At 36.1% G+C, this 25,506-nt stretch overlaps 2 protein-coding genes across 2 annotated transcripts; one reads left to right on the top strand and one right to left on the bottom strand.

Annotated features, from left to right (window-relative positions):
* Positions 1-3,775: 3,775 nt before the first annotated feature.
* LOC130714560 (uncharacterized) lies at positions 3,776-9,315 on the bottom strand. The gene is made up of 9 exons (XM_057564466.1): positions 9,156-9,315; positions 9,023-9,073; positions 7,545-7,566; positions 7,063-7,177; positions 6,688-6,720; positions 5,477-5,602; positions 4,955-5,061; positions 4,777-4,851; positions 3,776-4,473 (listed from the first exon to the last, which is right to left on the bottom strand). Exons 1-9 carry the CDS (start codon positions 9,285-9,287, stop codon positions 4,127-4,129), a joined length of 1,008 nt encoding a protein of 335 aa, XP_057420449.1. The 5' UTR covers positions 9,288-9,315; the 3' UTR covers positions 3,776-4,126.
* A 4,581-nt stretch (positions 9,316-13,896) lies between these two features.
* On the top strand, positions 13,897-15,432 carry LOC130713892 (class V chitinase-like). Its single transcript, XM_057563717.1, has 2 exons — positions 13,897-15,089; positions 15,217-15,432. Exons 1-2 carry the CDS (start codon positions 13,991-13,993, stop codon positions 15,237-15,239), a joined length of 1,122 nt encoding a protein of 373 aa, XP_057419700.1. The 5' UTR covers positions 13,897-13,990; the 3' UTR covers positions 15,240-15,432.
* The last annotated feature ends 10,074 nt before the right edge of the window (positions 15,433-25,506 follow it).

Below are 25,506 nucleotides of genomic sequence, written 5' to 3'. Positions count from 1 at the left end.
GCTATATCCTAACACTATAGTTGATTTAGCATTGGCTTAAAATTGGCATCACTCATATTAAATGGTTTGATGTTAATGTTTGAATATCAACATTTCAGGTTGATTCTATATTAGTGTCGGTTTAGCTGACTTTAAGTTGATTCAACACACTTGAAACTTCAACTGAGAATAATGTATTATAGTTAGCATTGGTTTTATTTGTGGGTTTGTTATTCACTCGGTAAAAAGTAAAAGCACATTCTCATTCATCTCATTGGTTCGGTTGACTTGTATGTTTCGTAGTTTGTGCGAATATACATTGGGGACCTTCCCGACGGAAAATAAACACACCTAGACTGACTTTAATTTATACACTTTAGCGTCATTTTACATTAGATGAAACATTTACCGACAATTATAATTGCGGCTATCTAAAAGGAGAAAAAGTATTTGTTTATTTGGATTGATAGACAATACAAGAAAGAAAATACATATGACACACATATATATACTACCAAAATTGCTAGATGACACAACAAAATTGATCACACGACAAGGCACGACTATATATTTAAATTTACTGATTTTTTTATTTTAAAAACCTAATTTGTTACTCATAGAAATATTGAGTCGTATCGTGCACCATAGCATCACTCACTACCAAAAATTTTCATATCCATTTAAGCTTCGGCTCCTCTAAAACGAGACTACTTATTTTAAAAGATAAAATAAATCATCATATTGAATAAACTCTTCTGGTATGAATCAATGTCATTATAAAATTTGTCAAATTACTCACATTTTCTTTGAGTTACTCTTCTTGTACTTCTTCTTTGAATCATCTAAATTTTTTATTTTGTTTTTCTTCTATTTCGTTTTTCATCACGTTTTTCCCCTCCTAATTCCAAAAAATGGATAAGAAGATGGAGAGGAAAAGGAAGATCCAGAAGTAATAGAATAGAATAAATAGACGGCGTAGATTCAGTCAAAGACAGCAGAGGATCAAAGAGGGCAATTGTGGCAGAAGAAGAAGTGTGGGGTGTGGGGCCATGTCAGCGTAGAGGGCAGAGCAGACATTCCCTCTTCACCTTTTTTTTCTTTTTCTTTTTTGAAACTCAAAATTATTTGATTAGTTGGTAATTATTCAATTTTCATTTCTAATTAGTTAATAATAATCTAATAGATCTTCACTTATTTTCCGATGTACCAAAAAAAATAGATCTTCACTTGTCCTTAACCGAAAATACACACACACGTTGTGAAAGATTAATCCTCAAACAACATCAACAATTAATAAAAATCCTCTTTAAAGTGGTAGTTTTTTGTATTCAATTTTCTAACATTACAAATAAGATTAAGGTCTCAGTTCTCTTCTAATACATCTAAAAGACATTTCACAGCTTTTCAAATATATGAATAGCTAATAAAAAAATGTAGTGCCGTGTCAATTTTTTTTAATTTGAAACCTTAATCAAACGACAAAATGTATGATGGATACTCTTACTTTAATAATATTTGTGAAATAGATTAGAATAATAAAGAATAATATTGCATGTTCTATTCTATTCAATAAATAATATTTTATTCTTTAGAATTCTTATATCAATTAAAAGTCAAATCTTATTTTATTCTTAATTAGTCAGAATTTTTAAATTTAACTTTAGACAATATACTTAAAACCCACATTTTATTTTAAAGTTTGCATAGTGCAATATTGCCATTTTGAGAAATGTCTTAAAATAAAAATAGAGTAATTTTACTATCGGAATTCATTCAAAAAAAATTAAAAAATTTTACTATCGGAATTAAATATAATATATTTATTAATTGGATGAACTATTTCCTTTCGCCTGTTATTATATATCTATTGTAGAATTTTCTTAGTTAAACTTTCAAATTTAACACGGTCTCATTCTACTTCAACATGATTGTATTTACACTCATATATAACATTGATTTTCTTCAAGTTTATGGTTATATTCTGGATCTTGATTTTCAAAATGTTGTCCTTGAGACAGCTAGGTTAATTGTTTTCAATGCTTGGAGGAGCTATGGTCGTTATCATTCTTATTTGGTTTCGATTTTTTCTGATTGTGTTTTTCTGTCTAGCTATTTTCACTTTTTCCGTTGTTGTATGTGTGTAGAACTGACAACTTGGCTGCGAATTCAGGACTAAGTTTGCTCTTTTGATTTATGTTTTTTTTTGGACAAAGGATTTCCCTTTTAGATTAAGGGTATCCTATCCTCCGATGTTGCTTCTTCTTTGATTGAATGAATTTCACGTTTGACCAAAAAAACCGATAAAAAATCAAATCATAACCCTTCGATAAAAAAACCCTAACCCCAACAATGCTCTCCCAAAACTTCCGGTAGATTTAGAGCAAGTGATTATTTTGTATATGTGTGGTGTTGTAGATGCTGTTTGGCACGGCTTGAGCCACTAAAATGACATTCATTGACAAAAAAAATTTGGGCTACTAGGAAATAAATGACTCCAAAAGCATAAATAGTAGATAAACCAAAATGTTGGCTTTATAGTAGTAAAGCTAGATAGGCAGGTGACGAAAAATTTAATAGACTAATCTTTTAATAGGAGGGACCTCTAGGATAGAAAAGTAGGAATCATAATAAATGAAAGAATTATGTTAATGGTCTCACAAATTGATGAGGAGAAAGATATAGATTAATGAACCACAGAGGGTGGGCCATTTGCTATCACATTCACTACACAATTATAAAATGGAGCTCCATATTCTAACAATAAAGTCACAAGCAATTTTTAGCAGGGTCAGAATCAATGTCAATGGTTAACAAGGAGAGGTACTTAGGCTTACTTTATATTAACTTTATCACTTTATTTTCTGTTATCCAATGGTTGTAAAGGAACAAGATGAGTCAAAAAATGCCCATAGACTGCTTGGAATTCGGTGCACCAAAGCTTCTGAAAGAAAAGACAGCCAAATAATACTACTGCACACTTTTACAGAATGGCAAAGCTATAAAATAGATTATATAGTGGGAAGGGAGGTGCCATATGCCATGCAGGACTGCATATAGTGACAAAAGGAATCTATATGATATGGAAGTACATGGTATTCGTGTAATATATCATATATTAATAGCATGGTTAATCAAGGAAGACTAGGAAAAGGGTCATTTCTTTCATGAGTGAGCATGTTTGGAAAGCAGCATCAATTCAACAAAATCAAGTTTACTTGCTTAAAATCAATTTTAATCAGTTGAAATGATGTTTGGTTTTACCAGTAAAAATTTATTTCACAAGAATTGAATCCGGGTTACCACAATAGTTGCTTATGTAGTGAACATAATCAATTATGAAATGTTACTACTGAATTTCATAACATTCCTCTACAAAAATCATATTTTAAACATAAATTACATCAGTTTAACTCACGTTTACCATATGCAATTTTGGTAGAATCAATTTTTTTCCAGAATCAGTTCTGCTAAGGCTGATCTAAACACACACTGAAACATTAAACATATCAAATGAAAAATTGATGAAACAGCAAGCATCGAATCATTAAAAGTTTGGTCAAACTTCAGTGTCCAGACCTCTTTGTCCTTTACTCTGGACCTTAAAGTCATGGGAGCCATTTCATGACCAAATGGGATCATAACCATCTGCTGCCAAAGCACATCAATTGTCATTGGGTCCATAAAAAAAAAAAAGCAAACGTGAAAATGATCTAATCCAGACACAGCAGATTCCGGGTACAGTGCTAGCAAAAGAAAGTAAATGTTGGACGATAAAATGGCATCACATGAGACAGTGTCAGGTTAAATAGAATAATAGATAGAATATGCACTACCATGGCAAATGGAACATCCTTGACAATCCAATAGACCCACCCACATCATTCAACATGTGTCCAAATGTGCAAGGACAAGCAAAAGAAACAGGTATCCTCTCTGCTAGACAGGAATTAAATAACATGAACTCTGAATATTTGCTTTACCACCATCTAGAAAAGGAATAAGTATCAAAGCATGTGCCAATTCTACACTGTTGTATTAACATTAAATACGGTATATATTCATTTAGAGAAGGAATCAGTATCAAAGCAATCATATTCATTAAATACCATGTGACTGAAGCCTAACTTAAACTTGGAGGACCGGGATCCTAGTTACCTTCATATAATATATGCTCTTCTTCTAACTTGGTCCTACCTTCAACAACTGAGATCCAACTTTCTACAACCTTGACAACTCTTCCTTCTGAAATCTCAACTAAGGTAAAGGCCCTTGTTGTACCTTCTGCGTCTGGTGATGAGAGAGCACTTTCATCACGTAAGCTTTTGACCCTCGGAACAATGGCCCCATTCAAGTATATGGTGTTGTCAGCGCCTACCGCAATCATTTTCCTAAAGCCATTGCCATGTGCCAATTCTTTGTGCATGTGACCGAACACAACCAATGGAATAGGTACTTGATTGTTCTCTTTAAGCAAGGATATTGCGTGAGCTAGATCTGTTATACGAACATAATAAACTAGGTCAGAATTGGTATCCCATTTTTGCTATGCTTACATTATTTTCATGTCATTTAGCATCTAATGGTAAAGGTCCACCAAAGCTGAAAAGGGTCAGCAGAATCACTACTATAATTTGATAGAAAGCAGGAAGAACGTACACAAAGCATTTGAAATGAAAGAACCAATTATTTAGCATTAGTAGGAAAATCTGGCCTTGGAGTTGGCAGCATATCTGAATGCCAAAACCTAAAAAGGATAATAATTTTTAATTACAATCCAAGATTTGAAGCATATATTACCTGGGTCCCCATGATCACCATGACTCCCATATTCCCAATCTTTTCCACATATATCATTCAAACTAGAACCAAGGCCTACACAAATTTAAAATTAAACAATCACTCTTTGTATTTGATGTGACAAAGTAACACCTCTAGACTCTAGAGCAGATATTAAATTTGAGATGCCATGTTGCACCTGTGGGTCCATTATGTGCAAGAAGTATAAGAAAATGATCGTCTGGTGTACCAAGAGCAGCTTTCTGGATTCTTATAGCACTCCCATCCAAGTCTTTGATTCCATATCTAAGAGAAAGCTCAATTTAGATAAAATGGTTTTAAGCTACAATGGCAACTTTAGTAATGGTAAAATAAAACCTTACAGAACATGATCTTCTTGATAAGTCATAAAAGACCATCTAATTCAACTTTTACTGTAGCTCATGCCTTATTAAAGTAACAGATAATAAAATGAGCATATACAAGGTGGCTGCTTAGATATGAGAAATACATCAGACACATAAAGAGACAACACAATGACAAACTACTGGAAAAATTGTACAACATTCTTTCAAAGTGATCACATTATTAGAGCAAAGAGGTGAACATAACAATTTTTTGCAGACATTAAAAGCAAAGGTGGAAAGCTGAAAACATTAAATAGACATTTGAGCCATTTGAGAGTCGAGTTCTCTATAATTGCTTTTCTAATAATACACACCTTGCAGAAAGAAGCTTTTTTCGAAATAGTGATTTGCCCCCGGCAGAAAACGGCCGTCCACCAACAACACTAACTTTTAATGGAGGGAAGTCTAAGCGTCGATAAGCCACATGCTCCTTGCCTAGGCTGAGTTTTACAGAAATAGATTCAGTTATAAATATATTTTCCAAATACACTATAATTAACAGCATTAAAAGCGAACTCTTCAGTAAATTAATAGAGGCGTTAATTTAGGCTTTAAAGTAGTTAACTTTCCTCTTCAGCAATTGGTAACTTCTCTACTCTTGAAAAGTTTCTTGCACAGTAAAAAGGTCATCATAGATATCTTAAAATCTCTTTAGACCTTTAATGGGCTAGGATAAATGGCCCATTTTCCTTTGATATATTTATGAATATTTTACTTCACCCATAGCTTTATATATTCATATCAGCATCAGATGATAACAACAGATATGTTTCCATGAGTACTCATAAAACAAAGATAAAAAGTAAAAGCCTTCTCCCACTAGGTGGTGCATCATACATATATTCATAAGGCTTGTTTGGTGGGCAAGATAAAGAGATAGGATAGACTTATCCTTTACAATTATAATCTTATGTCTGTTGCATCATAGGATATGATACAAATCATATTGATTATCCATTTGTCCTATTCTATTGGCTTGGTGTGAATTTTATCCTGGGGTAATTAATTAAAAAATTAATTAATTATAATAATATATATTTTTCAAATTAATTATTTTTTCTTATATATCATTAGAAACTACTAAGTTAAATTACTTTGCTACTTATGTAAAATTTTATAATGAAAGAAAGACTAATTTATAAAACAAAAATCATTAGTTTTAAAAATATACAAATTTTATAAAAGTAAAAAAAATATTAATGTATTAAAGTTAATCTCGTAAATTATATATAACTTGTTGTTATAATTTATATATTATCCTACCATTAAGTAGTCCACCTCAACCACATAATAATATAATAAATGTAATACAATACTGTCTGTATTGTAATCATGTGTGCATCAAAATTGGATAGGATAAAAGTCTGTCCTACTCTTCTCATACTATACTCTTATTCAACTCTCCTTCATTATCCTATCCTCACTGCCAAATGAGCCCATAAAGAAGAAATAAAAAATGTGGAACATGCTCAATGTCACATAATTTTAGAGAATTCCCAAAATGAATTAAATCCTTAGAACTTACCATTCTAGCTGAAGCTGCACTTTATCCTTCTCGCTAACATGTACATCAAAGAGTTAGTTCAAAATCAGACAAGAAATCAGCACTTGCAAGTTGCAACTATCACCTACTGGGCAGAAAACAAACTTCAAAAAATTATGAAATTAACATACTGACAAAACTTGTACTTCAAAAAAAATTGGATAGATGGAATTGTCAACCTCTTGTGCATGTTTGGGTGTGTGTTTGTGTGTGTTTCTTTTGCGGAGGGAGGGTTCATTATCCTTGTACCCCAAACAATTTTTTTTAATGAAGAATCTAAGAACATGAAGCTTCCCAGAAAGTAAGTTTCATCACACATGAAAGTAAATGATTCCATGACAAATATTTAAATTCCACCTTTCCAAAAACTGATTTGTAAACCAGGAATCATGGTTTCCTAATATAACTGCTTTAGCAAATTCAAGATTTGCAACACTCTGAACGACTTCAACATTTTCATCACCAAAATCACCTAACAAAAGTCAATATGGAATAGTTGAAAAAGGAAGTAAACAATGATAAATACTAACAGTTATATATCAAGATAAATTAGCAGGAAATAAACTTGACAGGCATCAACATGCTGATTCGTCCAATCTCTGGTGCTATAAATGCTAATAAAAAAAACAAGGAATACTTATGAGTTATTCCGATGTGAAACAGAGTGATGCAGTGGCATCAATTTTCAATATGCACACAGGTTTTCAGAGGTATACACCAGCTATTTTCACAGCAATTACAATAAGGCAATAGGCCATGAGGAACCAAAGGCACATAACCGCATTTAAGCAAAATCACCATAATACAATGGGTTGATCACCCGTAACAAAGAAACTTGCCTGTAAACAGCACCAAATCTGCCTGCAGTTTAATATAGGTATAGATTAGATTGATAGATCAGATATACATCTCCATTCTTGTTAAATAAATTTACATAAATTCAAGAAAAAGAGATCTGATAATATAGTTAAGGTTGAATGTGGGAGGAATATAAATGAGGAACATTCGACCTTAATTCCATCAATATCAATCACTCAAAAATGAAAAGAAAAATTGCAAACAAAATTAAATAGTTTTTTTTCTAAAACATCAACGCAATATATAAATTAATGATGGATGGATATGCAATGTCAAAAATAATTTTTCTCTCGTCCAATCAAAAGATGAAATTTTATTTTTTACTTTTCATCTCACTTCTCTTATCTTTATTGCTTCAACTGTTCCCCTTCTAATTTTGTTCCCAAGCAAAGGCTATGAGCTTTTGGTTTATTCTCAAATCTCTAACGAGCTTTACTCTGATTTAACTTTCTTTGGTACCATTTCTGTTTAAATAGAAGCTAGCCAATTCATGTTAGCAATAGGATGTCACTGACTTTTGTGATCACAACAGGAAAGTAGGGGACTGTTTAACACCAGATGTAAGAATTTTCTTGATTATTTTGACTTACATGGAAAGAAACCTAGCCCAACCCAACCCAACCCCATTCTCTGCTATTACTTATGCTATGGAAAAATGGCAGAAGAAAACAGGAATTTAAGAATATCCGCATTTTGTTAAAACTTCACAAAATGAAACGACAATATGCTTATCCACATACGACCAATTTGGCAATCTCTGGTAGACTCTGGAAGCATTCATCCACATTCTAGCATGATAATGTATAATTGCCCTTACTCGGAATAACCTATTATTAAGTTTTGGTGATTAAGGGAATTGAAAGTAAGAAACCCTCCTGCATGGGCTAGTTCAGCACTTCAGCATAAGCAAAAACAAAAGGCAAAAAAAAAAACTAATCCTCAATTAAGATCCAAGGCGAAAGTAATAACTAATAAGTAATAACAACAATCAACTAAGAATCATATTCCTCAGTAGTACTTGAAACTTGTATTTCACAACAATGTAAGATTTTATAGCAGCTTATGCAAACTAACAGCCTCACAATTCCTTTTTTTTGTTTTATTGCCTAATCAAAATTATAACTTTGATCCACAAATTTATAAGAAGTAATATCATTATTAATTTTATTTAGGGTTCATAGTGAAATGGGCAATTCGGATTCAGGGAAAAAGAGGCAGATAATTTAAGGAAACAAATCAAATAGCATGTGAGTTGGCAGCAGAATATAATCAATACATGCAAAAGCTTTTCATTATTAGAAATTAGGAGGCCTATACTCAACCACAAAAGCTAGCTCAAGAGTTGAGGTTTGCACTACCCTTATAAAGGCTATCTATGCTCTATCTCTAGCCAATGTGGGACTTCTAACATTCATCAACAAGGAAAAAAAATGGAAATACGTATGATGAAGAAAAGTACCTGCAAGAACTGAAGTGCCTTTGAATCTTGTTCGAAGTTCCAGAAGTCATGCTTCAGAAAAAAAATAAGCAAGTTTCAGTGAGGTGAAGCCTGTGTTGGCAAATCGGAACAGTAGTAGTGAAGAAGAGTTTACCACATCACCGACGACGGCGATTCGAACAGAGGATGCGGCCATTGAAGAGCGACAGAAGTTGCGCTTCGCCTTCGAGCTCAGACAACAGTTGAATGGGGAAATGGATGGCGCGTGAATGCACGCGCGAAACATAAGCACGCTTACTCTACTACGGGTTTGTTATTTTCCAGCAAAATTTACTAGTAGTAATACACCTATGCTACGTGAATTTTAATTTTTTCTATAAATTTATAATATATTCTTTGATATATTTTATTTCATAATTATATTTTACAAAAAAATTATTTTTAAAAAAAAGTTTATACTGATATAATTTTTTCTCGGATGTCCCCGAAGGTAGGGGTGCATATAGTTTGGGTTGGATGAATTTATAGATTAATCAGGATTTGAACCAATCAAAATTTTTTGGGTTGGGTTGGATTTTGCGAGTTTTCACCTTCGAACCCGAACCAACCCAATCCGACGATCTTCGGGTTGGTTCGGATGGGTTGATTGGATCACTATATTAAAATAATAATAAATCTGGAATATTGAAAAGAAAAAAATTAAAACATAAAAAACAAATAGAAAAAGTTGGTAAATACATTATAGTACCAAATAGCATAAAAAAGACACAAAACATTGTACTAAATAGCATGAAATAGTATTACATAAATGACATAGAGTCAAATACCAGGAAAAATAATTGCGGCAATAGAATCAAGTTAATCAATACGACAATGGCATCACACTTTGAATTTAAATGTCTCCATTATCCGACATACCAAATAAAATTAAAACAAAAAGTGAAGAATGTAAAAAGTGAAACTATGAAATAAAATAAGGGTTTTAAAATTTACATGTATGTTAGGTAAAACTACTAAAAATATATATTATTATTGTTTGTTTGGATTTCGGGTTGGATTGGATGGATTGTTATTAAATCTGATATCCAATCCGAAGTTGATTGGATCGTAATAAAATCTGTCAGATTGACCCGTTTGTCCAATCCTACCCGCATTTTTGTCATTGAATTGGGTTGGATCGTATAAGTTCATTGCATCTACCCGACCCATGTGCACCCCTACCCGAAGGGACGTTTATAGTGATATAATTATTATAATAATTTTATATATGTCACATGAAGTCAAAATATATGAAACTCCTTCATTTTTTAATAGGCATCAGAGAAATTGTCCAAATAAAATTACAATTCTTATATTGCAATTTCACACAATTATTGGCCATATTTTTAAATTTATATTTATGAAGCTTATCGGTAAAAGACAACAATAATATATACACACCTCCTTTTTTATACACTTCATTTCCATTTATTTTTATTTTTATCTCTCATCTTATCATCTATTACATCTTATGGGTTCATTTAGTGTACACAAGAAAATTCTTGTGCAAGGTTACACAAGTGTCATTTTTACCTGCTGTTGTGGGTTTCCAGGTCATCTATATTTTTAACTTTTTTCTTTTAAATCTCTATGTTTTTAATTTAAAAATTTATGTGTTTACTCTCTCCATCTCTCCACCGCCGACACCACCGCCACACCCAGATCGTCTCCTCCCTCCCACACCAATCACCGCCCCTCCCTTTCTCCACCACCAACTCCACCCCCTTCCTTCTCTTCCCTGTATTCCTCCTCCAACCCCCACTCAACAACACCCGTAAACTCATATACTCCCCTTCCTTTCCCAATACCTCCTCCTCTACTCCCGATCACCACCACCACCACTCCCTTCTCAACCTCATCCTATTCTTCTTCTCTCTACCAGATCTAAACCCACTGAACTCAACCTCACCCTATTCTTCTTTTCTCTCACCAGATCTGAACCTATGAACTCAACCTCACCCTATTCTGGTTTTGCAATTAGCAACAAGAAGGTGTATGCCAGTGATGACTTTAACATGTCACTCAGAAATATAGACCAATTCAAGATACATACGGTATACCATATTATCCGATGTTGGGAAAAAATATGAAGTGTTGTAGGTTATGTCAATCACCACCACCTTGAGTTAGAGAAGAAAATTGTGGGTTTTTCTTCAATTGTGGGATTTTGCATGTGGTGGATTTTGGGTTTTTCGTTGGACAAGAAGAAGATTGTGGAAGAAGGTGGCTCAATTCCTTTTTTGGGTTTTTCTTCAATCAGTGGAAGGTGGTGGTGTATTTGTTGAGGAAGGATGATTCATCTGGTGGTGGTGGATGGCGTAGAGGTTGTGGGTTTTCTTTTTGGTGAACAGTGGTGGTGGGTTAAACCAGGGTTAGCTAATTAGTTAAAAAAAATTAAAAAAGATTTACCTGGAAAGTAACCTATTGTAACAAGTAAATCTAGGGTGATGCAACCTTACACAAGGATTTTTTTTGTGTACACTAAATAAACCCACATCTTATACTTTCTCTTTCTTACTTTTTATTTTCTTCCTATCTCTCTCCCTCCACCTCATCATATAATTCTATTTTCAAAAAAAAAAATTCATATAATTACTTCACATATAACTATTTTTTTTTAACATGTCATGATAAATAAGGGGGGATTGTTTCTTGCACACCCATCTTTTACTATTTAGTATTTACACACCTAAATCTATATTTTAAATTATTAATTTCAAATGGATAAGTGTGTAAATGACTAAGGTGTTGGTGTAATGGTAAGCAAGTTAAATTTCGTAAGAGTCAAATTATAAGAGGCGGAGTAAGTCATTTAATAGAAGGACCGTCACCGTATTTTGAACTATTAACACCGGTTAAGGAAGAGGTGTGTATGCAAAACAAATTCCCCTAAATAGGGGTCTATTTGCTTGGGCTAAGTTTTTTTTGTTTTTCAACACTAGTTTTTTTTTTTTTTTTGGTCAAAGGTGTAAAGGTTATCATTCAAAGTTTGCCTAACGGCACTTACATCAGTGGGACTTTTCTCCCAAGAAGTGATTTTGCAATGCATAATCAGGACAGAAATTAAGCTTAAAGCATGCTCACTCATGCTGATCTAAGAAACCAAACAAACAAAGAAAAATCATACAGACTCTTAAATCCTGGGATCACCAGCACAACAACTCAACTTTCAGAACAGTTTTAAAGTTTTAAGCTACAAATACAAATTTAAACATCTGCTCAATGCAAATCATCCGACTCTGCCGGAGTTGCACAAACTGAAAGCCTTCAAAGAAGCAAAACAAAGCTTCAACGGCAAGACCAAGAGAAGTCAAGTTAGCAGTACTAGCACCAAGGAAGGAGGCATCGGATCTTCATAGCAGCAGAACAGAGGGAGCGGGTGGTTGCGGTCGATGCAGAGAGCACGCAGTTTCGGCACAGCAACGGCGGCGGCGGTGGCGCATCAAAGCTTCAGGATCTGGAACAGCTACAACCCAACCCTTCTCAACCCAGAGCTTTGCCAGGAGGGGCGTTTGGAGAAGGGGGCCTCAGGTCGGGGTTGAAGGGGCACTCAGAGCAGCGAAGACGACGAGGTGACGACCGCAACATCTAGAAGCCAGATCTGCGTCTCTGTACACGGTGGGAGATGGGAGATGTAGGAGATGAAACCAGCCAAGGTGGGAGTAACAGCGAAGTGAAGGGATGAAGTGGTGGCCAGAGAGGAGGACAACTAGGAAAGCAAGAAAAACCCACTTATTTGGGTAGAAAATCCACCTGATGTGGAAGAAATCCACCTAATGTGGAAGAAACCCACCTATTGTGGGAGAAAAGACCTAGCAAGTAGGAGAAGAACCTCCCTAGAGGAGGAGGATCCCCCAAAGGGGGAGGAGCCCCCAAGGGGGAGAAACGGCGCTGCACAAAGAAGCAAAAACCTAGCAGAGCGTGTTTTTACCTACCAATCTTCAACTTGAACCCTGTTGCTAGATACATAAATTTTACACTAGCTTAGGATTGATAAAAAAAATAACTAGCTTGGGCTAAATTTCCTTTTATGTTCTGTCGCACTTATGGACCTAGCCCACACTTTTGGTATGGACGTAATGTACATATTATTATTTAACCAAAAAAAATTGCTTATTGGTCATATTTGACCACACAGAAAATACTTCTTGGTCATACTTTCCGTCCACATATCATCAATCATCAGAACAAGAAAACGGCACCTGACGCAATACGTATCCTCCTGCGATTTCCTACCTCAGAAAGTCCAAATGGCAGGCACCGTCGACGGAGCGCTGCTACTTCACACGCCATTTAGCGCATTGACTTATCATAATTTTCAAACCCATTCACCACATAACAAAGTCAACCAACCAAAAAGTTTTAACACAACTCGTAAATAGTCGAGCTACTTAACCATTTAGTCAAGTGTTTGAGCCCGTATAAAAAATGATTTACTGAGAAATTTCTTCTCACTCAACATGACTTTCGTCGGGGATTAGTCTCATATTTAGCTATGTTTGTTTTTCAGTTTGGAAGTTCGTTTGGGGCATTGGACTATAAAAAATGATTTACTGAGAAATTTCTTCTCACTCAACATGACTTTCGTCGGGGATTAGTCTCATATTTAGCTATGTTTGTTTTTCAGTTTGGAAGTTCGTTTGGGGCATTGGACTTTAGGATCACACGTTCCAATGCCTCAAACGTGAAAGAGGTTTTGGACCTTAATTAGGTAAAAACACTTTTAAACTGAAAACCAAACAGACACTTTATCATTGGTCAACAAGGGTATGTAAAGAAAAAGTCAACCAATATAATCCTAGACATGATTCCAACTTGAGTTTTCTTTCTCCCAATCCAGGAAGCCAAAGAATAGTCTTGTGAAACTCATTGAATTACTCAATCACATACCATACCTGAACCTATAAATGTTAACCAAACTCAAATTCAAATCCCACCACCATCATCCAAATGAAGAACACAATGACCAACACATTTCTATTTTCCCTCCTTATTCTACTCCAACTCACATTCTCCTCCGCACAAACCACCGTAGTCAAAGGCGGATACTGGTATTCCGACGCCGGCCTCGCCGCTTCCGACATCGACTCCACACTCTTCACCCACCTCTTCTGCGCATTCGCAGACCTCGACACCACCACAAACCAGCTCACAATCTCATCCTCCAACGCACAACCCTTCTCCACCTTCACCGAAACCGTTCAGCAGAACAATCCCTCAGTCAAAACCCTCCTCTCCATCGGCGGCGGCGGCGGTTCTTCCTTAGCACAAACCTTCTCCACAATGGCAAACCAATCCAGCACCCGCAAAACCTTCATAGATTCCTCAATTCAAATCGCAAGAGCAAACAACTTCCACGGCCTCGATCTCGATTGGGAGTACCCTAACTCCGACGCCGACAAAACAAATTATGCTTCACTCATCACAGAATGGCGAGAAGCGGTTAAAGAAGAATCCAGAACCTCAGGGTTACCGGAGTTGCTGTTAACCGCCGCGGTGGCCGGATCTGACCAGATTTCATTGCTGGAAAACTACCCTGTTCAAGAAATTTCACAAAACCTGGATTGGGTTAACGCTATGGTTTACGACCTTTTCATACCGGAGGGGTACCCAACGGAAACGCAACCACCGGCGCCGTTGAAGAATCCGATAGGTCAATTCAGCGGAGATCAGGGGATTTCGAAATGGGTTGAACTGGGGCTTTCTGAGAGCAAATTGGCGATTGGGTTGCCGTTTTACGGTTACTCGTGGCGGTTGGTGAGCGGTGATGAGCATGGGTTGTTTGCGGCGGCGAATGGCGCGGCGGATTCTGGTGGCGGTGCGATTGGGTATGGGGATATAGTTAGGGATTATGTGAATAAGGGGGCGCAGAGGGTGTATAATTCAACGTTTGTGACGGATTATTGTTATTCTGGGACGACTTGGATTGGTTATGATGATACTCAGAGTGTGACTGCGAAGGTGGATTATGCTAAGGAGAGAGGGTTGGTTGGGTATTTTGCTTGGCAACTTGGGGGTGATGATGATAGTTGGACACTTTCTAAAGCTGGTGAGTAATCAAATTTTCAATTCTGAAACTTTATATATGTGATGGATGATGTCTTTTCTAATTCCCTCATACTTTTGATCTTTCAACTAAACTATCTTACTAAGGGATACTATTGATGTTTTTGCAGCTTCTAATGCATGGGGAGCATAAGAACGAAGGTGAAATGAAGACTCAGCACATATGTTGAGGCTATTATATATGGGATATACATCATTGGTTTACTTTGTAATAATTAATTAATAATGAGGCACAAATGTTTGTGTTTCAAGTTGTATGTGTATACAAGATAGATGTTATACGAATTTTATAATATTTTATAATTATAAGGAGAATTTAATAGATATATACGGTTAGTGTAAAATAGTTTTACACTGATATCAAATTGAATTCCGCCAAATAAGCAAATATGTTTTATTTAAATTAACATTAAAAATGAATGTAACTCTCTCCTACGTGACAAACATTGATTGGATGTCAGTGTAAAACTATTTTGCCACTGACAGTGCATATTCATTAAACTCTTATAAGGAAATTGGTAATTATAGAGTGGGTGTCAAAAGCCGATCCTATTAAAGAAAAAGCATCAAACGATATTTATTGTCCATTTAGAGTTGGTATCGCGACCAATGTTAAAGTTGTCTAAGCTAGAGTTCGACGCTATATCTATTGTTGGTAAAGTCAAAAATAGTATGGCGTTATTCACTTGACAAGAAGATCAACATTTAATTTGTTTAATTAGCGTTGATCATGGTGATCAATGCTAATTTATCAACTTTAACGTCGGCCTGACCGACACATTTTGCAATCGACCATAAATTAATTTCTTAGCACTAAAATAAAGGAAAAATATAGCTAATGCAAATTGCATACTAAACCCATCAAACAGAAGTTAATCTTCATTACATTATTACCTCAACTAGTCAAACATCATGAACAAGAATAACATTACATTATTACCTCAACGTACTAGTCAAACATCATGAACAAGAATAACATTGTAATAAGGTAAAAATCATTGCACTTCATCAAGAAAAAAAACCACTCATGTTTCCAATGAAAATGACTCATAAAAATTTCTTGTAAGTTTACTGTGTAATTTAGCTAGCAGACCTAATTGTATTGCTTGAGAATTTGTATGGACTTTGTAGAAAAGAGTGAATGTTTAGCTATTGTAACATTGTACTGGCCTGGCCTTTCATTCAATGAAACTATCCCCATTGACAAAAAAAAAAAAAAGATTAGTTTCAAATTTAAATATATGAAGGCCTTTAATTTATCTAGTTTATTATATTTAGTTTAATTTGTTTATTATTAAAACTTCATTTTTAGAATGTTTCGATTACATCATCGAATAATAGCTCAAGTGGTAAGAGCAAGTGAACATATAAATTAGGAAGAGGAGGTCTAAGGGATCAATCTTGAAGGATTGTTGGTTATCTTTGTGATGTACCAAAAAAAAAGAATGTTTCGATTAGTTAGGTGGTGCCAGCTATAGTGAGATTTCACTCACTTGGCAGCCGTATATATTAGTTGTTGTTTAAATGGCCCATGAGAAAGTTTGGGTTAAATAATTCATCGTTCAATCACATTGAAGATAAATGAGTTGAATTTCTATATTTTAATTATATGAGTCATTTAGACAACCCTATATATTGTATCTTTTGTTTTGAGAAAGATTAATTAGAAAATTGATTAAATGTGTTTCTTATTTATTTTAGGCTTAAAGGGTCCAAAGGCCCCTGAAATTACAAAGGGAATCAAATCCAGGACCTAGAAAATTTTTGCATCAAATTGGGTCCCTAGAAAAAAATTTTTAATTCAATTAAGGCCAAAGTGTGCCAGAGCCCAATTTTGTCCTAGTCAGCTTATCCACGTGGCTTTTTTAATTTTTTTTAATTAGAAAAATTAATTAAAAATAAAATTTTAATTCCAACTCACTTAAGTCAGCAGAAAAAAAAAACTTAATAAAATCCTAATCTAAACATAAATCTCTAATCTAAACATAAAATCAAATCCCTAAACTGAACATAAAATCAAATCCCTTAACTCAAATTAACCCTATCTATCCATCTTCAGCCCCAATTTCAACCCTAATGAAGAACACCTCCAGAGAACACCTCCACCTCCACTCGAACGGCGGCCACAACGAACACCTCCAGGAATCGACGAAGAAGGCGAAGATCGAAGAGTAAGGCGAAGAACAACGAGCACAAACTGAGGGAGCGAAGAACAAGGAACTTCCAAGGTGTGCTGCATTTAGAAAGGTATGAATACTTGCGTACTTGTTCTTTGTTGGGATGAATACCATGCTTTCTTCTTCTTTGTTGGGGATGAATACTTGCTGACTTGTTGGGTGAATACTTGCTTAACGAGTTAGGGTTCCTTTCGCAGGAATGGCAGAAGGTATGATCAAAACCCGAATCCACCACAAGGGTCGTTTTAGAGGCATTCCTATGACATATGATGGGGGAGAGTCAGTTGACATTGATGGGGATGTTGATTTGTTCTCATACTTCTCCATCAAATCTACTGTGAAGGAAGACCTGGGATATCCTCATGATGCTTACAAATTGTGGTGGTGCAAGTCAGAACTGAGGTTTGAAAATGGCTTAAAGAAGATACTGGATGATAAGGATGCAATGGAACTTGTTAGTTATGCAATGGCTTCTGGGGGGTGGTTGATATATACCTGGAACATACTGTGGAATTGCCTGAAGAATTGCCTGCAGTGGAAGAGATGCAAGAAGAATATGCTGGTTTGCTTGATGAAGACTTGCATGCAGTGGAAGTGACTGGGCAAACTTTCACTGGGAAAGTGATTCCTGATGTGGAAGTCAGTACTGTGATTCCTGATGTGGAAGTCAGTCATGAGAATGCTGAAGTTGAAGAGATTCCTGTTAATGAGGAAGTGGAGGAGACACATGTTATTGAGGAAGTGGAGGACATTCCTTCTGTTACACTGCCTGAAGTGGAAGTGACTCGTGTGACTGAGGAAGCTCCAACTGGGAGAACACATGTTAGGGAAGTTCCTGATAAGGGAAAAGGAAAATGCCTTGCTGAGAGTGATTATGAGTCTGACATATCATTCTCAAGTGACAGTGACATTGAATTGAGCAATGATGGGATCTTAGACAGTGAAGATGAAATATGTAAAAACTTGTTTGATGATGGGTTTCATGATGTGAATGAAGCACTTCATGTGCAAGAGGATGGCATTGAGGATGTGACTAGAAACTCTGATGGGCCATTATCTTTCAACAATGAGATGCAACATGGTGATGGAAGTCAGGATGTGGACTTTGACATTCCACATGAAGATGCAGCCCTGCATCCATTTGATTTGGACTATGACAGTGATGAGCTGATGAGTGACTATTCTAGTGGTGAGGAAGATGATGGAGCCAGGGCCAGACAAATCAGGTTCAGGGTAGATGACCTGGACAAAGACTATAAATTCAGACTGGGAATGGAGTTTTCCTCCACAGAAGAGTTTAAGAATGCTATCCTTGCACACTCTGTGATGAATGGAAAGGCTGTGAAGTACAAGAAGAATGATAAGGAAAAGGGTGAGGTTTGGTTGCAAGCAAGAAGAATGTGGCTTCCTTGCATACTGTTCCAATGCAAAAGGGACTTCAACATACAAGATTAAGACACTTAATCCTAAACACACATGTGGAAGAACATTCAACAATAGGGCAGCAACAGCTAAATGGATTGCAAAGGTTATTGAGGACAGAATGAGAAATTCTAGTACAGTACTCCAAGTGAAGGAGATAATTCATGAGATGAGGACAAGATACAGTGTAGGTGTCAGCTGGGGGACCGCTTGGAATGCGAGAAAAATTGCTAAGGATGTTGTTGAGGGAGATGCCCTAAAGCAGTACACCATGATAACATCTTATGCAGGTGAGCTCAAGAGGGTGAATCATGAAAACACAGCAGCTATCATTCTGAGATATAATCCCACCACACTTCAGCCCAGATTTGGTTGTTTTTATATGTGTCTGGAGGGATGCAAATCTGCTTTTAAACAGGCATGCAGACCATTTATTGGAATTGATGGATGTCACCTCAAAACCAAATATGGTGGCATCCTTCTAGTTGCTGTGGGAAGGGACCCAAATGATCAGTACTTCCCACTGGCATTTGCAGTGGTTGAAGCTGAGTGCAAGGAATCTTGGAGATGGTTTTTGAACCATTTGATCCGGGATATCGGTGACAAAAGATGGGTGTTCATCAGTGATAAGCAAAAGGTACCATAAATTAACATATAGTATTTACTTTCATTACATTACAACCTGATTGTGCTTACTTATTTTACTTACATTTCAATCTGATTGTGTTGCCTAGGGGTTAATGCAAGTGTTTGAGGAGGACTTTCCTAGTGTAGAGCACCGCTTTTGTGTGAGGCACTTGTATGCCAATTTCAAGCAGAAGTTTGGTGGAGGAACTGAGATTAGAGACCTTCTCATGTGGGCATCCAAAGCAACATACAAGGAGTTATGGGAGGAGAAAATGCAACAAATCAAAGCAATAAATGAAGATGCTTACAAGTGGCTGATGACTATCCCTACAATACATTGGTGCAGGCATGCTTTCTCTTTCTACCCTAAATGTGATGTAACCATGAATAATTTGTCTGAGGCTTTCAATTGTACCATTTTAGTTGCTAGGGACAAACCTGTTATCACTATGTTTGAATGGATTAGAAAGTATCTAATGAACAGATTTGCAACTTTGAGAGAAAAAAGTAAAGGATGGAAGGGTAATGTGATGCCTAAACCTAGGAAGAGGCTAGATAGAGAGATAAATTATAGTGGTAGGTGGGTAGCAACTTGGGTTGCTCAAGGTCTATTTCAGGTTGAGCATGCTGGTTTTGAAGACCAATTCATAGTTGATATAGAGAAGCAAACATGTACCTGCAACTTTTGGGAATTAAATGGAATTCCCTGCAGACATGCTGTGTCTTGTCTCTCTGATAGGGGGCTTAATCCTGAAAATTATGTGCATGATTATTACAAAAAAACAGCTTATAACACTTGCTATGGGCACATTATCTCACCAATTAATGGTGAGAATAAATGGCCAAAGCTCCAGCAAGATGACATCCTTCCTCCTGAGATTAAAAGAGGGCCTGGAAGGCCAAAAAAATTGAGGCGAAGGGAACCTGATGAACTAGATAAGAAGAACCCAACCAAATTGAGAAGAGGAGGCAGTTCTTACACATGTAGTAGGTGTCACAAAAAAGGACACAACCAGAGGAAGTGCCCCTTGCCTCCACCATCTGAGGATGCTCTTGATGATGGCCACATTGAAGAAGAGAATGAACCAGAGCAACATGATTTCTCACAGGTATCAATAAAATCCCTTTTACACTGCTTGTGCTTTTCTGTTCATCATGTCTAAAAATCCCTTGTCTACAGGTATTTGGTCCTTCATCACAAGATGTGTCTCCTTCTGCTCCTTCAACACAAGAAGCTCCACCAGCTGCAAATGCAAATGCAAACAATCAACAACAGTCACCTCCACCTCCACTCAAAGCACCAACTACCAGATCCAGAAATCAAGCTGCTGATCCAGCTCCACCAGCTGCAACTGCAACTGCAACTGCAAACAACATACAACAAGCACCTCCACATGCCAGATCCAGAAAGCAACCTGCAGCACCCTAACATCCACAACTAGCTGCAGCTGCCAGAGCAACAAAACCTGCTGCACAGCCCAAAAAACCTGCTGCAAAGCCCAAAAAACATGTAGCTGCTGCTTCTAATCAAAGAGGAAAAAAGAGGGGAGCAGACAATGAGATAGGTCATTGGATTCCAGGAGAACATGCAAGTGGAACTGCTGGCAAAGGGGATAAGGGCAAGGGCAAGGCAACTGTTGCTAGTCAAGACCAACCAAAGAAGAGAGTTATCAAAAGGAGATGGATCTGAAGAAAGTGAAGGTCACATGATGCTGCAGGACAACTTTGGATGCTCATATCTGTCTTTTTTGTAATAGTTAGTATTATTTAGTGGAAAATGGGACCACAGCACCATTATTGTAATGAAATGCTTGGATGACATTACTTTCCATTACTTTTGTATTTGCTTTATGACTCTCATTTTCTATGTTCAAGACTCACATGTTTTGAGGTTGTGTTTTCTATAAGAATTGTTGTTTATTAAGCATTATCTCAATTCTGCATCATGTGCATACACTGCCAAAACAGGGCACCAACTATACCTTTTTGTGAGTCAGGGTGTGAACTTTGACATTCAATACAACCAACACATATTGTATAACTCATGAAACACTGCAAGGGAAAACAACAAGATCCATGTTGCATTAATGTTCCAAACAACCAACACATATTGTATTAATGTCTCATCTGGAGATTGCATTCATTACATAGGACATTTTCATTCAATACAAAGTAACTTTAACACTGCTACAACCAAAGTAATGCCTAAAAAGATCAACAATAACACAACACATAACATCCTAAACTCTAAGTCCAACAACAGAACACATAAGAGGATAAACAACAGAATACATGACAACCTAAACCATAAATCCAACACACCCCATTCCTAGAAGAACTTTGACACTGCTACAGCCAAAGCAATGCCTAATAAGAACAATAGCACATTAATCTTGAATCCCTCTCTTTTCAGCTTCATCTTCATCCTCTCAATTTTTTTGTCCTTCTCATTCATGTCTTCACATAACTTGACCATTGTCTTCTGCAGCATTTCGTGAAGCTCTTCCCTCAAACTAGCAATTCTTTTTTCCATCATGTCATTAATGTCTTCATTCAGATTTGAAGAACCCTCCATACCATCTTCATCTTCATTAGCAACACCTCTATCCCACTCGAAAAACCCACAAGACCCTTTCACCTGGAACAATTTCAAAATCAAACATTACAACCAGAACCAGAAGGCAGAGAAATTAAAATACATGTATTGATACAGAAGAAATTACCCTCCAATCAGGGCACCTCCAAAATAGCTTTCCTGGGTTATTACTGGAATGAGATCGGTAGAGAATAACCTCTTTCCCACAGCCACAAGTCTTGCGTGACAGTGAGGGTGAAGGGCACGAGGTGGATGAACGACAACTGACCCTGTGGTTCTTCACTTTCTTTGAAGCTTCGTGGTCCTGTGAATTCATTTTCTCCCTTCTCTTCTCGTGCTCCGCCGTTCCAGTGGAGGTGGAGGTGTTCCTCGTGCTCCGCTGTTCGAGTGGAGGTGGAGGTGTTCTTCGTTAGGGTTGAATTGGGGCTGACGATGGATGGATAGGGTTAATTTGGGGCTGAATTGATATTATTTGAGTTGAGGGATTTGATTTTATGTTCAGTTTAGGGATTTGATTTTATGTTTAGGGATTTGATTTTATGTTTAGATTAGAGATTTATGTTTAGATTAGGATTTTATTAAGTTTTTTTTTTCTGCTGACTTAAGTGAGTTGGAATTAAAATTTTATTTTTAATTAATTTTTCTAATTAAAAAAAATTAAAAAAGCCACGTGGATAAGCTGACTAGGACAAAATTGGGCTCTGGCACACTTTGGCCTTAATTGAATTAAAAAACTTTTTCTAGGGACCCAATTTGATGCAAAAATTTTCTAGGTCCTGGATTTGATTCCCTTTGTAATTTCAGGGGCCTTTGGACCCTTTAAGCCTTTATTTTAACTTAACCTTTTAAAATAAATTCTTAGAGTTCTTAGTTAATTAATAGATAATTGGTCTCCATCCCCCTCCTAGCTAGTAAGAAACAAAAGTGAGATCCTATTACTTGACAAGAAGAAGAAAAAACACAGTTACTTCGTTATTGACTAAATTCAATAAGGGAATTGTTATGAAGGCCACCCACCCCTATTCAGACCCCTGTTAAATTCGTAAAATCCGAAAAAACCCTTTATGAAAAAATTTCGCTCGCACTGTGAAAGTGCGACCAAAACGCACTTGGAAAGTGCGTCCATCACGCACTTGGAAGGTGCGTCCATCACACACTTTCAACGTGCGTTTTGGTCGCACTTTTCACACTGCGAGATAAACGAACTGATTTCTTTTTTTTCCTGTTTAATTTATTGAAGAAATTTATGACTGACACTTCTTGGTTAAGGTAATAGGACCATTCTGAGCTCAAATATGCAGTCAGAATCTCCAAATGTCGATACCTTGTAGCAGTCGCTTTAGAATCAGGAGCGGTGCGGTTTGGAATATTGGACAATTTTTTATCTTGGATGCGAAGTCGACCAACTGCAAAGTTGAAGAGAAAAATCAAACGATTATAACTTAGAAGATTTGTGTAATTTAGCCAAATTCCTTCATCTGGTATTTTATTTTGAATTTCAAACATTTTTTATTCCACCATAAATCTCCAAATATTCTAACTTAATTTACTGTGGAGTCTCATAATTTTTAAAAATCATCTGACATCAGTTCTGTACAAATTTACAGCAATTCACCCTTTAAAAGTGCGTTTACGTCGCACGTTATATGTGCGTTAACGACGCACTTTTAAAGTGCGTGGAAGTGCGTTTATTTGCAGAAAAAAAATTAAAAACGACAATAACAATTTTTAAAAACGACATAAGATGGAGCTTGTGGTGGTGGTGGCGGCGGCGGTGGTGGCGACGGCAGTGGTGGCGGCGGCCATTTGGGTGGCGGTGGTTGTGGGTGGTGGTGGGGGGTGAGAGTAAGAGGAAAGAGTTAAGGAGAGAGGAGAGAGAATGTGAGGAGGGGTGGGTTTTTTTTATATTTTTTTCATTAAGGGTATTTAAGTATTTTTGCACTTTTTCAGGGGTCATAGGGGTGGGGGTCTGAATAACAATTCTCATTCAATAATAAGCATCAAGTCTACCCAATTTCACCACATGCAATGCAAAATCAAAGCAGATTCGAAAAAGAAGAACCAAATTGTTCCAAAACACCAGTCACATTATTCAAATTGTTCTTTTGATCACTGGCTCCGGTGGTCTGTTTGTTTTTTTTTTGTAAACTCTGGTTTAAGCACCACTTGTGTTTTATTTAATGAATTTTTGGCTTATAAAAAAACACAACGTACAGTATAGAAGAAAGTCCATCATTTTCCTGCAAAAAATGGTCATACGGAACAATAGCTAGTCATCGATTGTAAGCGCAACGCATGCAACGTTACTTCAACTAGTACACATGCTTATCAACACAAACAAATAAATGGACAGAATCACATAATAACATCAAACCTGACCTAATTAAGAACCTCCAAAGAAGGCAAATATAATTAGATGAACTCACCGAGACGACAAGCTAGTGTGCAACAAAGACCTCAAATGAGATTACAATCCAATACGCAATCATATTTATAAGTGTACACATAATTACAAAATGTGGAATATATTTATGCTTTAAGTGCGGAATACGAGTTTAATTTCAAACTTTTACAAATTTATGAGGATATTGCAGCAAAGTTACATTTTACCAATGGAATAGCGTGAATCACTTTTTCCACATATATTGGACTTGACCTATGGTTTTTTTACACATGCCATGGGTTATGGACTTATGGGTACGTACCGACATAATACCATGGCCACAAACTTTTTCTGGAAAAATCTCTAGGCCAATTTATTGTAGATGTGACAAGCCACCAAGTGGAAAAATCAAGTAGAAAAGTCCTATATGAACAAATCAACAATATACTTATTTAAATTTTCACATGTTAGAAATTTCTTACGCATAACAGGTTAATTTACAATTTAAATATATACTTTATCATGTGTTGGAACCTTTTTTTGGGTTAATAGATACCAACACATTTTAACTTTCAAGGATAAAATGATAATTTTCATATTTCACAAAATAAGTAAATCGATCATGTTTACTCAGAGACCAAATAACTATTTATTCGATTTTATAATTTTAATCTTCTATTAATTGGTGTATTAGTTGATTCATGTGTAAAAGTGAGATATGGTTGAACTAAACTTTGACTTGATAAATTGATTATATTAGTTAGTTCATGGAATGTTCAAATTCGAGGATACTTCATTGTTAGTATGATAATGAACTGATTGCTTAAGTATGTCACAAAAACCATGATCAATCCGTAGTTTATTCAAATAGTACATTTTCTTTTTGAAGAAAACTAGTTCTACTAAAATAAAATATGGAGGGACCATATGTGATTTAACAAATATATATATGATATGATGCAACATCGTCTCTTGATGATATGAATTTTAGAAAATATTTTCTATGATTGAATGCATATGCAACGTGGCATGCTGATGCCGGTCAAAGTTTGGGGCGATGCCTTCTTTGAATTGAAACAATTAACTGATGAAGTGTTGTTGTTTAGAGAAGTCATGATCGATTCTGTAAAGGTTTCAGATTGAAAAGTAGTAGTGATGATCGAAATAAAGGAAGAGTGTTTCTTTTCTTTCTTTC

This window comes from Lotus japonicus, chromosome 4 (assembly GCF_012489685.1).
Source record: "Lotus japonicus ecotype B-129 chromosome 4, LjGifu_v1.2".
NCBI classification, from domain to species: domain Eukaryota; kingdom Viridiplantae; phylum Streptophyta; class Magnoliopsida; order Fabales; family Fabaceae; genus Lotus; species Lotus japonicus.
The sequence above is the reverse complement of the archived record's forward strand: the minus strand, read 5'-3'. Positions and strand labels throughout refer to the sequence as shown.

Excerpts from the sequence above, each read along its gene's own strand:
- LOC130714560 (XM_057564466.1), bottom strand. The coding sequence starts at position 9,287 with ATGTTTCGCGCGTGCATTCACGCGCCATCCATTTCCCCATTCAACTGT. Across the intron at positions 7,567-9,022 it reads AGGCACTTCAGTTCTTGCAG|GCAGATTTGGTGCTGTTTAC; the intron begins GTACTTTTCTTC and ends ATTAAACTGCAG. Across the intron at positions 5,062-5,476 it reads AAAAAGCTTCTTTCTGCAAG|ATATGGAATCAAAGACTTGG; the intron begins GTGTGTATTATT and ends GCTTTCTCTTAG.
- LOC130713892 (XM_057563717.1), top strand. The coding sequence starts at position 13,991 with ATGAAGAACACAATGACCAACACATTTCTATTTTCCCTCCTTATTCTA. Across the intron at positions 15,090-15,216 it reads TTGGACACTTTCTAAAGCTG|CTTCTAATGCATGGGGAGCA; the intron begins GTGAGTAATCAA and ends ATGTTTTTGCAG.